The sequence below is a fragment of the Equus przewalskii genome, unplaced genomic scaffold, assembly GCF_037783145.1.
Source record: "Equus przewalskii isolate Varuska unplaced genomic scaffold, EquPr2 ChrUn-13, whole genome shotgun sequence".
Classification (NCBI taxonomy): domain Eukaryota; kingdom Metazoa; phylum Chordata; class Mammalia; order Perissodactyla; family Equidae; genus Equus; species Equus przewalskii.
Window position 1 is genome coordinate 2,143,267 of NW_027228750.1, and position 15,309 is coordinate 2,158,575.

Genomic DNA, 15,309 nt, shown 5'->3' on the forward strand with positions numbered 1-15,309 from the left:
GAAATTCTGTCATCCCATTTTATAAAAAGTATTTATGAAATACAGCAATGTTTCTTAAAATGGAACAGCAAATTCCACCTGTATAAAATCTTGATTTCTTTGAGTTCTACCATTTAAAATTAACAGCTGGTTTCTAACCTAATAAAGAGATTAGAATTTGAATAGGAATACTTATAATGCTGGCTCCATGAAAGAGGGATAGAGAGAGAAGAATTGCATTATCTGATCAGGAAGCTGAACTTTCACTGTGGGGACAGGAGGAGGAAAAAGGGGGAAAAGCCCTTGATTAAACTAAAAACATGATACCATGAAGAACATGTAGAAATTAGAAAATGTATTAGAGATAATGCTAAGTTCTTTGATAAAAGTAACAAAGAAGAAGTCCTAATGGCCTGTGTGTGTGTGTGTGTGTGTATTGTCACTTACACATTAGAGCTGTACTAATGGATTAAACAAAGAAAAGAAAATTTAATACAAGTGTACAAATAAAACTTCAATATTTAACGACATGTGCTGGAGAGTCTCCAAACTGGGGTTCATATTATAACTCTGCCCTTTACTAACTGTGTGACTTAAGACCAATTACTTCACCTCTGAGCCTGAGTTTCCTTATCTCTAAAATGAGGAGGGTGATAATAGTCCCTACCTCAGTTCCTGACACGTAACAAGAGCTCAATGAGTATTTGAGGATGGGAAAACGAATATCATGAAGACCAAATTAAATAGTGGACATTCAGTACTAGGAACATCCTGCACGTTCAGTGTTATTGCTCGTGCTGGCTACAGGCCTCAGTTGTGTTGTTTCATGAATCAGTGCCAACCTGAAGAGAGATTGTTAATGATGCACTGAAGAGCTGAATACTTAGTCCTGTCTCTATTTTAGATTTTTAATAACAACTTAGTAAATGATTACAAAGTATGATTTACCAAATGTATGGAGGGTAGAAAGCTGGGAGGAGTAACAGGAGATATTGGATGATAGACTAAAGATTTTTAAATATCTGAAGTGACTAGAAGTGTAAGCCAAAAAATGAAAAAATTGACAGGGATGAAGATAAAAGTCTTGGAGTAAGTTTGAAACATTATTTACCCAAGTTCAGGATGAGGAAGCCCAATTTGATAACTCTTCTTATATACGAAACTATTTGCTATCTCTGTAAAATGACACTATCATTCGTTCTATTTTTCATGCAAAAAACTTTAGGGCTAACATTTCCTTCTTCCTTATCCCCCACATAAAGTCTGTCATCAAGCCCTAAATATATCTTGAATCTCTCTGTATCACCATCGCCTTCAAACTAGCCTATGTTGCCATCATCCCCTGCCTGGACTACAGCCATAGCCTGCCTCCCAACTGGTCTCCCTACATCCGTTCTTCTTTTCTTAAATCAGTTTTCCAAATACAGTAAGCATTTGCTTTTTAAATTATAAATCCCTTCTTATTGCTCCCCTGCTTCAAACTATTTAGTGGCCTCCAATTACACTTAAAATAAAATCCAAACTCCTTAAACTAGTCTCCAAGGTCTTGCAAGATCTCACTCACTTGCCTCCAGGTTCATCCCACATCCTCTTTTCCCTTCCTCACTGTACTTGAACCAAACTGATCTTCTCTCATTGCTTTGTCATCCAAGCTCCTTTTTGATTTCGCTTGTACTATTGCTCTTTCTCTCAGTTCTCAACTTTTATCTAGTCTTTGCGTATTATATCTCTTCCTCAAAGCACTGTTTCCTTTTACTTCAGAATTGATCAGTCTCACCTTGGTATACGCTCTCAGCCTGTAGTACTTCTCTTTTGTGCCCTTATCAGAATTGTAATTTTGTAAATTGTTTATGTGATGACTATTTTCCTATTAAATTTTGGACTCCATGAGGACGGGAACTGTATGTCTTTTTGGCCTCATGTGCCCAATACCAAGAATAGTGAAGGCATCCTTTAAGTTGCTGATAAATAAAAGAATAGAAGTTCTCTGGGGTTTTAAGTGACTAGACTTGGAAGTGATAATGTGTCTTTTCTACTGAAAATGCTAACAGTATCAGACTGCATCATTAGAAATACAGCATCACAATCAAAGGTAACTTGTTATCAGTTTAGAATAGACTGTTGTATCTATAAGACATTTTATGTAAGCCTCATGGTAATCACAAAGAAAAAACCTATAATAGATAGACAGAAGATAAAGGAAAAGGAATTAAAACATACCAGTAAAAAAAAAATCACTAAGGAAGACAGCAAGAGAGGAACAAAGAAACTAAAAAAGAACCACAATCAGAAAACAATTAACAAAATGAAAATAGTAATTCCTTACCTATGAATAATTATTTTAAAGTAAAAGGACTAAATTCTCCAATCAGAAGACACGGAATGGCTGAAAGATACAAAAACAAGATCACAGTATGCTGGCTATAAGAGACTCACTTTACGCGGCCAGCCCAGTGGCACAGCGGTTAAGTTCGCACGTTCTGCTTCAGTGGCCCAGGGTTTGCCAGTTCGGATCCTGGATGCGAACCTACACACCGCCTGTCACGCCGTGCTGTGGCAGGCGTCTCACATAAAATAGAGGAAGATGGGTGCTCGTGTTAGCTCAGAGCCCATCTTCCTCAGCAAAAAGAGGAGGATTGGTGGCAGATGTTAGCTCAGGGCTAATTTTCCTCAAGAACAAAAAGAAACTCACTTTAGCTTTAATGACACACATAGGCTGAAAGCGAAGGGATGGAAAAATATATTCCATGCAAATGGAAACCAAAAGAAAGCAGGAGTGGCTATACTTAGATAAAATAGACTTTCAGTCAAAATTGGTCACGAGAGACAGAGAGGGTCACTATGTGGTGATAAAGGGGTCAGTTCATCAAGAGGATATAACAATTGTAAGTATATATGTACCTAACATTGGAGCGCCTAAATATTTAAGGCAAATATTAATAGAATGGAGAAATAGCATATGATAATAGTTGGGGACCTCAATACCCCATTGTCAACACTGGATAGATCATTCAGACAGAAAATTAATAAGGAAACAGCAGGCCTGCAAAACACCATAGACCAAATGAACCTAACAGACGTCTGCTGAATATTCCATCCAGCAGCACCAGAATACGCATTCTTCTCAAGCATACAGGGAACATTCTCCAGGATAGATCATATATTGGGCTACAAAGCAAGCCTTATCAAATTTATGAAGATTCGTGTGGAAATTAAACAGCACGCTCCTGAACTCCTAAATGAAGTTGTTTTCAGGTAGTTCATAGATCTTGAATCTCTTTGTATCACCACTGCCTCTAGCCAGCTTGTGCTGCCATCATCCTTGATAGAAGATACATAAAACATCATTTCAGTTCAGTTAGAGAAATTTTTCTAGGAAATAGAGCTTCCCAAAGATGGAATGGATAGGTTTGGCTTATTGTACCCAAATTTCCAAAAAAATATGTTGACCTTACATTCACTCTTTGAATTTAGGAATTTTATGAAACTAAAGCTATGTAGGGTTTGTTGTTGTTTTGGTAAAGAATGTGTGATAAGAGACAGCTAGATTGACAGATGATGTTCAGCTTTAAATTAGAGTCAGAATAGCATCTGATGATTCACCTATCTACTTGTTTCTAGGCAAAAATATATATGATTAAGTACTTAATTATTAAGTACTTAAGTATCTTAAGTAATAAGTTTAGATATCTCTATGTGTAAAGTGAGGAGAAAAGTATTTTTTCTTCCAATCAGGATCACTGTACAGTTTTGCTCCTTACATTTTCTGTGTTACTCAGTATTTAACTGTGTGCATTTGATAGGGTGGGAGTACACACAGTACCTTTTTGCCTACTGTGTTCTCTTACGAATAGCTCTCTTTTTGCTATATGCATTAAAACAACTTTTGTGTTTCTTACTGTGGATGTTAGGATTTGGAGAGAAATAAGTGAAGTTGAAAAGTCATAACTAATCTTTAATACTCAGATTATCATTGCAGCAATGCTCCTTAGCAGAAGATGTAGCCGGGAATAAAGACATGAAGACAGAGTTATGGCTGGAGTGAACTTATTTAGTGAACTTGTGTTTATTTTACAGGAATTAAAAATACTTTCAGGACTGTGTCTTAAGTGTTTACATTGATGTCAGGATTTGAGCTTTGGGTTGAAGAAATCTGGGCTAGAAAGAAAAAGTGAAAGATTGGGAAGCAATATAGCATTACTTAGCATGACTAATCTCCTAAGTTCTGAGTTTTTGTAACAGTCGTTAAAGGAAAGGTATAATTCCCCAAACCAGAATATCCAGAATACTTAAAATTCTATTCCTGAGCTCAGTCCTGAAAGATCTTCAGGACTGATTCTGCAAACTGACTGCCCAAATGCATGTTTGCTTGCCTGCTTGCCTTTTTTTTTAATCAAAGTAATGCATTTATATAATTTCTTTTCAGTAATTGTTTTCTAGTTATAGAAGCAGTAAATGTAAATTGTAGGAAATTATATGCCCACAAGCTAAAAACAAATGGAAACATTTCCACCACACGAAGATCACCACTCTTAACACTTTAGTGCATAGTCTTCTGGATCTTTCTGTATCTGGATGTGGGTGTCTGAACACATTCTTAAATATTTTGTTACCAAAATAAAATAATTATATATATACTGTCTTCAAAATAAATTAATAAGTTAATGTTTCTTCAGCAAATGAATTCCACCTTTTGGTTTCAGAAATTACCTCATCTGATACCCAAACAATGTATAAAATTTCCAGTTGACCCAAAAATGCATTTGCAGCTAGTTATCCAAACAGGTATCCAATCCAGGACCACACATTGCATCTAATTGTTATATCCTTTAATTTTTCTTTTTTAATCTAACACAATCCCTTTTTTATGACCCTGACTTGTTGAGTGAACTAAGCCAAGATGTTTTCCAAGATGTCCCACCTTCTGGATTTATCTGATTCGCCTGTAGTGCTGTTTAGTTTGTTGCTTTATCCCTTGTATTTCCTGTAAACTGGAAGTTAGAGCTAATGGAATCAAGTTTGGCTAAAATATTTGTAGGTGATGTTTTGTGTGTTTAATGTTGTATCATATTAGATGGTATAAAATCTGATTGACCCCTTAGTGGACCGTTACTGGTACTGAGATGGCTCTCTGGAATGGAGTGATGACAGTTTGATCCTTCCATTTGTACGGTTATGTTTTATCCTTTATGACTGAAAGTAATCAATATGGTGTTATTTAGGTTCTGTAAATGTACAGTTCCCCATCACACATTCACGTAATGGTTTTAGCAACAATTTCTAGTCCTTGTCTGAATCAATAATTTCATTAAGATTATGAAGTTATGTTTTTCTAAAATCTATCATTCCATCCACGTTCACTAGCTGGCATTCTTCTGTAAAGTAGAGCCTTTCCTCATTAACTGACATTACGTGGTTACTCTGAATTATAGTTTCTGTTAGAGGGGCAGGATAAATTCTTGATTCTTGTAATTACCATTTTTCAAAATAAAGAATTGGTTTAATAGCTGCCTCAAATGGTGCCAAGTGAGTTTTTCCTGCCTTTCTCTTTTTTGAGTATCATTTTGTGCTTAGAGCTTTTCATTGATTAACGTATGTAGCTTTGAAAGTCAAAGAATTTTATGTCAAAATGTATGAAGGAAAGCAACAGTCCTCTACCTTTCTCTTTGTTATCTCGATTCCTCTTCTCCAGGGGCAAATACTTTCAAGCGTTTTAAGTCCCTTATCTTATTTATCTTCTATTTCCAGATAATATGTTCAAACTGCTATATTGATTTTTTTCATTTTTTCATTATCTGTTGACTTATTGTGGCAATTAAAGATTAAACTCTCTTTTATCCACTCCTCTCTTTTACATGTACGTACAACACTCAAACATCTTCTTCCCCTTCACCACCTTCCCAAAATAGCCTGTCAAATTTTTATTAAAACAATATTCAGTATTAACATTGTGACTATATAAATATTGCCCAGAGCTGATTAGAAAACAGATTAGTATTCTTTCTGTATAGCTATTTTTCCTCTAGGTTATTAATTGATTTCATTATTTAAATTTTCTATGTACCTATCATTGATTCAATCCCAAACTTTTCTATGTAATTATAAACCTCCTCTCAATAAAGTCAAACACTTCTGTTTATCTTTCAGCTTCATTTTTTTCTGGATAAAGTCCCTCCTGGAACTTGGCTCCCCCACTCTCCATCCTCTCCTTCCTCTCCAGGGTGCTGTCTATGCCTGCTGCACAATTATCATCCCGAGAAAACTTAATGGATTGGATTGCCCCATTTCCTAGATTTCATGCCTTTCTCTTCTTTGATGTACTCCTTCATTTTTGTGAATAAATCTACCAGGACATTTCTGAGAAGGGTGGAAGGAAGCAAAATTACTGAAATCTTGGGGCCAGCTCAGTGCCGTAGTGGTTAAGTTCATACTCTAAACTTCAGTGCCCGGAGTTCACAGGTTCAGATTCTAGGCACGAACCTATACACCACTCATTAAGCCATGCTGGGGCAGCGTCCCATGTACAAAATAGAGGAAGATTGGCATGAATGTTAGTTCAGAAACAATCTTCCTGAAGCAAAAAGAGGGAGCTTGGCAACAGATGTTAGCTCAGGGCCAATCTTTCACCAAAAGAAAAAATTACTGAGATCTTACTTCTACCTTCACACTTTATTGGTAGTTTGGTTGGAAGTAGAATTCTAGGTTGGAAATCATTTTCCAGATTTTTGAAGGCATTGCTCCAGTGTCTTCTATTTTTATTATTGCTCTTGAAAAACCAATGCTATTCTCATTCCTGATCCTTTTTTATGCTACTGGTTTCTTTCCTACAAAGTTTTTGATCTCATCTTTATTTCTGGTGTTCTCTTAATTTCACAGTGATGTGCCTTGCTGTGGTTTGGGTCTTCTGTGGGCTCATTGAGTCTAGAAACTCCTGTCTTTCAGTTCTGGAAAATTTCTTGTTTCATTTCTTTAATAATTTCCTTCCCTCTGTATTTTCTGTTTTCTCTTTAAAGAAATCCTATTGGATGTTGTTTCTCCTTGTTTAATCCTCCAATTTTCATATTTCTTAGCTCTTATTTTCTGAAAGATTTCCTCAACTTTAGCTTTAACCTATCTATTGAAGTTTTTATTTCTGCTGTCATATTTTTCACTTAACTATAACAGTTTTTATACGTGCTTTTTCCTGTCCTCTGAATATTCCTTTTTTATAACATTCTGGTTTTGTTTCAGAAGTACTCTATCTTCTGTTATCTCTCCGAGAGCAGTAATTGTGGTATTGGGAGGTTTTAGTTTGTTTTTTAAGTTTCCTTCCCTACATTGTCTATTTTCTGAGCATTTGTTCTGCCCCTCTTTTGTTAGATGCTTTCCTCACTTCTGGTGGTCCTTGAGTGTCAGCTGTGTTTAAGAGGAGGAACTGAGAAGCTCATGGGAAGCTCTGTGTGATGGGCAAAGGTTGTTGCTTGGTGGGTCTTGAAGAAGGTGATGAGCCAGCCCTCTTGTTTTGTTGGGGAACCTCCCTCAGTTATCAGAATCTGTAGGTCTTTTGGTTTGGGCCCCTTAGTTTCCTGGAAAGGAATCCTCCAGGAGTGTAAGCCTGGGTGTCTGTGTTTTGGAAGCCAATTAGGAGCAGAGATCTAGAGCTATCATTGTTAAATATAACACTTTAACTAAATCCCCTCCTTTTACCTATGCCTAGGGATCTGTCCAGAAACTCTAGTTCAGCATCTCCAGAGAGTAAACCTTCCCACTGCTGTGGTGGTAAAGACATGATCACCTTGCTATGTTGGCTGAGAGAGGGGTTGTTTGAGATTTGACTGTTTTTATGCAGACTTTTAACTCAGCCTTCTCTTTTTAGTCCCACTTCACATCATAGCCTTTAAAAGTACTTAGGATCTCCAATTTCGGAGCCTTTTTAGTGTTCTGCAATAGCAGCAACAACAACAACAATAATAGCTAATGCATGTATGCTCTTTGCATATAGTAACTCATTTAATCCTGTGATGTGAGTACTACTAGTATCCTCTTTAAATAGGAAATCAAGGCATGGAGAGACCAAGCATCTGCCCAAAGTGTCACAGCTGGAACATGGTGGCCTCGGGAATTGAATCAAAGCAGTCTGTCTTGAATCCAGCACTGCCTTTCAGTACAGACCAGCTTGCTTCGTAGTGGTTTCTCCATTTCTGCAAGCACTTAGGTTTTTCTGTTTTGCTAAATCAGTTACTTCTAGTCCATTGACTTTCTATCTTCCAAAATTTTGATGATGTTTATCTGTTTCATGTTTTCTTCTCTTTTCTTTGTCTCTATTTTTATACCTATTGTATTGCTTCACTGTCATTTTGAGAACAGAGATAATTGCTTGTGTTCAGTCCATACTTTTAACTGAAATTTCTCAAAAGTTCTTAATACTTTCTCTGTTTTATGCTTTGTTTTGTTGTTGTTGTTTTCTAATACCTCCATGACTTATGTGTGCTCCATTGTTCCTAGGTTGCCGGACAGGTGAAGCAAAATTGACGAAAGGATTTAATCTAGCTGCTCGGTTCATCATTCACACAGTGGGACCCAAATATAAGAGCCGCTATCGCACAGCAGCTGAGAGTTCCCTGTACAGCTGCTACAGAAACGTACTTCAGCTGGCAAAGTATGACTTACTCATTTCCTGGACATTGCATGCATACATTCTTAAAGACCTCGGTTTTAAAATGAAACCTAGCTATGCAAGTCAAATTTTGAGGGATTTAGATAGTTTAGGAGGACTCTGAAGAATCAGGGAGAATTGATTATCTTCTCAAATCAATAATCAAATAGAATTGATTATCTTCTCAAACTTAGCGGAGTAAAAGGAATAGATTTGGGTGACTTAAAAATTTAACTGTTCCCATTTTACTCAGTCTTTACTTGGATTATTTTCCCCCAAATGGTGCAATTAAATTTTATCTTAATGTGATTATTAAAAAGTGCAATTGGGTTAACTATTATAGTAGATTTGTTGAAGGGGCAGGGATGAAGTTAAGCTGCATATTTTAACAGGATATGTATTATGTATATATTGTGACTATTTGTAGTGTAATTTTTGTGTTTTCTGTTTCGTTGCAGAGAGCAATCAATGTCTTCTATTGGATTCTGTGTCATCAATTCTGCAAAACGAGGTTATCCTTTAGAGGATGCAACGCACATAGCACTTCGTAAGTAATACTGGAGGTGCTGTACATAAAAGGACATAGAACCTCATAGGCAGGATTGGGAATGTTGTACATAAATTGAGCCTTAAAAATTTTTGTATCACTAGTTAAATAGTTATGCCAAAGAAGATTTGTTGATTAACTGATCATGGCATCCCGGAGTGAAGTTTATATGTATTGGCAAGTTGCAGAGCTCTCAATTTACTTTCCTAGGTTGATGTTTTTGTCCATTTGAATAAAGGCTTAAAAGACTTGCTTATTAAATTTTAAAATGATACCAGGCTAAGAAGGATGGCCAAGGCATTGGGTATTTGAATCATAATTCAGAATAATCTTAACAGGCTGCAACAATGAAGTCAAAACAGATTTTATAATATCAGATTCATATAGCAATTTGCAGTTTAAACAGCAGCTTGTGCATATGTTATTTGAATATAAAGCCATGCATTTAGTTTTTAAAGGAATGGACTCTATCATTATGAGCCAAAATGTCATATATGTGATATAAAAATATGGTGTTCAGCTTGAGAGAGTCTGTGATCTCACTGTATTATATGCAGATCAGGCCACATCTAGAGTTTTGTATATAGTTCTGGGTGTCATGTCTCATGAAACATTGAGAAACCAGAGGGCATTTTGAAACATTAGTGGTATTACTCCTGGAGAAGGGCATGCTTTTAGCATGTATACTGCGTGTTTCAAATACCTGAGAGTCTCATTGTGGACTTGCTGTATGTGGCATTTTTAGAGCAGTGATTCTTAACCTCTTTGGTTGTCCTAAACTACAGTGAACATCTGATGAAAGAAAGCTGTGGACCCTTTCCTCAAAGGAATGTGATACATATGGAGTTTACGTTTCAGGCAGTTTACAGATTTTTGTAATGGTTGTAGATAAGACCTCTGACTGTGGAAGGCAGGTCTAAGACCAAGTGACAAGGAAGGAGAGATTTTGGTCCCATTTGAGTTAGGACTATCTGTAATAGAAAGGTATTTTAAGTGAACTTTTTGTCGCTGGGAACGTTTATGTAATGACTAAATGACCATCGGTTGCAGATACTATAGAAAACATTCCTCATTTAAGAGGGAAACCGTACTAGATGATCTTTAAGACCCCTTTCTATCTCTAGAATTTAAATATGAGGAGCTGAATGATATCTGCTAAAAAATTACAAAGATGTTTTTTATTTTTATGTATTTAGTACTAAGATCTTTGAATTTGAATGTATAAATTATTATATAGTCTAGAATTTAGGGTGAGGGCTTGTTTAGTCTTAAATCATCTTATTTTAATAATGAGCTATTTTTTAAAACTAAGATTCTTACTGTTCAGGATTTTATTGTAAATTTATGTGTTTTATAGTTACAGTTTATACTTAATATACATTATTTAGACTGAGCTTATTGAGGAGCAGAGAACTTATTTTTTCATCTTTGTATTTCCAGTGCTTCCATATGTTAAGAATGCTTTACATATGGTACTTGCTCAAGAAATATGTATTTTAAAAGGGGATAAAGAAATTCCGTTTTATTTTCTCAACAACCCTGTGTTTTAGGTAGATACTCACTTTATGAATAAAAAGGCTCAGACATTTGTCATGTTCTCAGGATTATGCAGACTTAGAACATATATCCAGGCCTGCTGACTCCCACTCTAGTAAGCTGTCTGTTATACTAGGTAATTCGTTATGCTTGAGTTAGAACTGCTTCAGTGGGACACTGCCATGTTAGAAGTAGCATGCATGTATTCTAAATGATGCCTTTGCAAAGCAAAGTTCCTGCCTTTGTATAATTCTTCCTGGCAAGGCTTTGGCGGGTCTCAACATCCTCTGATTCTACTTAGCCCTCGCCCTGTCATCAAATAGCTTGAGCTAAGCCTTCTTTTATGTCTCCCTTTCTTGTTAAAGTAATCATATGGATTAGAATGTAGAGAGACACATCATTTTGTAGAAAAAGGCTCTGAAAAGGTAGTCAAGAAGACTGGTTTTTGGCCCCAGTTCTACTTGTTTAACTCTAGCTCTCTGGCCCCAGAGAAATCACTTGATACAGTACTATAAGAGTTGTCAGCTTTGAGCAGTAATTCCAGTAATAGCAGATAAAGATCAACAGTGAATATAAGAGACTTTGATGAAGGCTTTTCTGGGAATTTAATTAGCAAAAAGGAAATATAGCTCTTAAGGTGGACAAGTTAACTTATATTTTTAAGACTTATCTAATACACCTTAAATCTAGTAGCAAAACTATAGCATCTCATTAAAGAAAATACACATAAACAATTGGACCCTTTGCTCCTGTACTTTCTGAGCATTTGAGAAACAAATGTCTTGTACACTTTTGTAGCATATATGAGCCAAGAACAAATCTAATGATGTAACTGTAAGTCCTTAGTACACAAATCTTTCTTACTTCTTAAGCTATTGTTGAATTTTATTTCATTTGAAACCTAAGTAATACCTTCTTGATAGATATATCAAGACTATTTATCTTCTTTTTCTTAGTTGATGTGCAGTTCAGTTCTTCTCCAGAAGAAGCGTAAAGAAACATCTGCATTGAAAAAATTTATCAGGTTATTTATTCATTCGACAAAACTTTGAGTGACTACTATGTGCTAGGCCATGTGCTGTATAGAAGAGGATACAGTGGTGAGAAAAAAGACAATGGTGTTTGTTCTTGTTGTTTCCAGGTTGGGAATTTTAATGTCGCAGATGTCATTCCCACCAGTTAAAAGGTTTTCACTAAAAGTTAGACACATGACAACCTGGTTGGTTGCAGAGAATAGTGCACAGATCAAACTTTGAAAGGAACAGTTTGAACTGGCAGTTAAGCATTACAGCCTTATAGCCATGACGTTTTTTTTTCTCCTTTTGTAGAATTACTTAATGAACTCTGGTGAGGGAATTCAAACTGGATACTATTTGGCGTTGTATTTTGTCTTCCGAAGGAAATCCTACAGTTACAAACTAGGAAATTGACTATTGTGTATGCACATTAAAACTTGGTGTCAAAGTAAATAGAATAGAAGAAAATCTCTTTTACAAAGTTCATTTTTAAAAAATTATTAAAGCAGAATAGAGGGAGAAATGAAAAGTAAATTTGTTACCTAACAGAGGGATAATTATGAATATTTGTTCATTCCTTTAACAAATGGGTCTACTCTATTAGGTTCTCAAGATATAGTAGTGAACAAGGCAGGCAATATTTAGATAACCGGAGCCATAAAATGTTAATTAGGTTACTAGTTACTTTTGAGTGATTTCTTGCCGTCTTCCTAAGATGTGCTAGGTCCTGGTGATATTAATGTAAAATATACTTGGCCTTCAAAAAGCTCATAGTCTACCTATAAAGTGCTGTGAAAAGTTCATGAATAGAGGATTGTTCAGAAGATTACAGGAGGAGCACAAGAAAGAGTGGAGTTCTACACAAAGGAGATAGCTTTTGACTGGGTCTTGGAAAATGAGTAGGAGTTCACTAAGAGAAAGTGATAGTGAGTGGTATCCTAGTCGAAGGTAACCATGCAGGCAGAGGTAGGGAGGGTAGTGTAAAGTAAGTGGCGTGTTCTGAGTACAGAAAAGAAGCTGATTTGGCTAAAGCATGTGGGGGGAATAATCTGAAATAGGACTAAGGGAGGGGGGTTAGTTGCGGTCAGAGTGAGCCATGTTAGGGACTTTGAATCTTAACCTATAAACAGTGCAGAGCCATCAGAAGTGTTTAGTGAAGAGAGTAGCATAAGAGGATAACTCAGGCAACAGTGAATATGTAGATTTGGGAAAGAGAAACAAGAGAACAGTCGAGCTTGTTGCCAAAGTCTTTATAAGCATTGAGAGCCTGAGAGCAGCTGGAAGAGAGAAGGAATGGATGTTAGAAATGGCAGCAAGAGAATTTAAAGGACATGCTAACGTACTGAAAATGCAGGATGAAGGAAGAGGTGAAGGAAGTGTCAAAAAATTCAGGACTCTAGCTTGGATGAGTATTTGGATGTTGTTATGTAACTGAGATAAGGAATACAGGTCGAGGAGCAGGTTTTGAGGGGAAAGAGGAGGTCAGGTTTGGACCTGGTGGGGTCAGATTTGGGCATGTTGGGTTTGAGGTCTCTGGGTTATGTGGGCAGATGTGCCCAGTGGGCAGTAGGGAATTCAGGTCTTTTGATCAGAAAACAGAATATAAAGATTTGGGAGCTATCAGCATTTGGAGTAGTATCTAACCAGCAAATTAGTGAGCTAAACTGTATATATATCAAGAAAACCAAAAATGTGAAGGACAGTCCCTGGAGGACAACATTTTTGAAAGGTGGAACCTGGACTTTTAGGACTAAAGCTGGAGAGATGTCTAGTAAGTTAAGGGCTGAGAAAGGCTATTAGGAAGTTGATAGAGAAGAATCAGGATAATGTAGAAATTAAGAAAAAAATAATTCAACTTTGGTTTGATGGGATTTTGACAGGGATGAAGAGCTAAGTAGGACATCTAATACTGTAACTAAATGAATGGAAAGATTCTTGTGCTAGATCATTCTGGTCAGAGAGAGGCCCCTGGGAATAAAAAGAATATGCTGGATAAGGGAGAATTGTCCGGAATCAGCATCTTCTCTAGCCAGGCAGTGCTCTAGACATTAGCAATAAAGCAGGAAATAAAAGAAAGCTCTTGTTGTTATGGAGCTTTCATTCTAGTCGACGGGACAGGGGGACAGAGAGGATGTACAAGAAACAAGAAACTCCACAAAATGGCTATAATTGTTGCTCTAGAGGAAAGCAAGTCAGGGAAGGGTTTTCACATAGGGTAGTCTGGGCAGGCTTCACTGATATTGAGCAGAGACCTGAAGGAAATGAGGAGTGATCCATTACAAAAATAAGACTTTGAAGAGTTTGATTTTTCTTTACCCATAAGTAATGTCTTATTTATTGAATAATCTTTCTATTCTTTTCCTTAGGCACTGTAAGGAGATTCCTAGAGATTCATGGGGAGACCATTGAAAAAGTAGTATTTGCTGTCTCTGAACTTGAAGAGGTATTTCGCTAATGGTGTTCCATTTTTTAAATCTTATTTTTAGTTGTGTTTGCCTTTGTCTCATTATCTATTTACTGTATTGCCAGCAGGCAATTACTAATTAGCTGTATATATTTGGCAGTGGGGCTTACCATCATTTGTTGAAAAAGACTATATTAGAGACTAAAAACAAGTCAGGAAGGAGCATTTTGTTCATTTTGTTTCACTGCTAAACCGTTGTCATTTAGTGAAATCTAATGAAATGGAGTTGTTCTGCTTTGCTGCCTGTGTTAGCTCTCACGGCATCTCAAGGCATTGCGTTATAACCTAAGCACTGGGTGCCTGGCAGCATAACCACTGCTGTGCTGGGAAAGTTTTGGGGTCTCTTTGACCTGGAGACAGGTGACAGCCCAGCCAGGTGGCTACATTAAGTTGTGAGGTTTATGTTTTGTTGTATGTAGTTAGGTTTAGTATGTTTCAATTTGATTTTAGAGCCATTTTAGAAGATTCTTTTCTTTTTTATCTTATTAAGCTTTATTTAGTTGTAGTGTGCTCTGTCCAGTTCAGCTTGTATTATTTCCCAGTTTTCTGTCCATGGGCAAGTTACTTAACCTGTCTATGCTTTGATAAAATAGGAATACTAATAGTACTTATATCACAGGAGTTTTGTGATTAATGAGTTAATACATGTGAAATATCCTTGCAAAGTATATATAGCTACATACATGATATATAAATACTTTTGAGTTTGCTAAAATAAGATACATTTACTTTGTTTGCTCTCTCTTCTTGTTTATCCATTTATTCTCTCAGTGACCTTTTATTGAGTGTCTAGCATTTATTAGGTTTAGGTCTCTAGGTCCTGAGAATACACCAGTGAACAAGTCGTGGTCATTGTCCTCAAGGAACTCGTTGTCTGTTGGTGGAGACAGACAGTTCAGATAAATTATGATAATTGTGATAAGTACATTAGGGGAGGTATGGGAAGGATAGGAATACAGAACTCCAGCCTGGCATAGGGTTCAGAAATCCTTCTCATAGGAGGTGATATAAAGTTGAAATCATTGTAAAATGAGTAAGATTTATCAAGGGAGGAGCAAGTGACAATAGTCACGTAAGCATAAGCACAGGCATGTAAGTAAGAAATAACATACAGGGTGTAGTGTTGCTGTTG

General features: G+C 36.5%; 1 protein-coding gene across 7 annotated transcripts in view; it reads left to right on the plus strand.

Annotated features, from left to right (window-relative positions):
• The window catches only part of GDAP2 (ganglioside induced differentiation associated protein 2), a 71,469-nt gene that overhangs the window by 11,488 nt on the left and 44,672 nt on the right, over positions 1-15,309 (plus strand). For all 7 annotated transcript variants that reach the window (XM_070607667.1, XM_070607668.1, XM_070607670.1 and 4 more), the window contains exons 4-6: positions 8,464-8,617; positions 9,073-9,161; positions 14,080-14,156. In XM_070607667.1, coding sequence (XP_070463768.1) covers positions 8,464-8,617; positions 9,073-9,161; positions 14,080-14,156 — 320 coding nt within the window. The remainder of the gene's footprint in view (positions 1-8,463; positions 8,618-9,072; positions 9,162-14,079; positions 14,157-15,309) is intronic.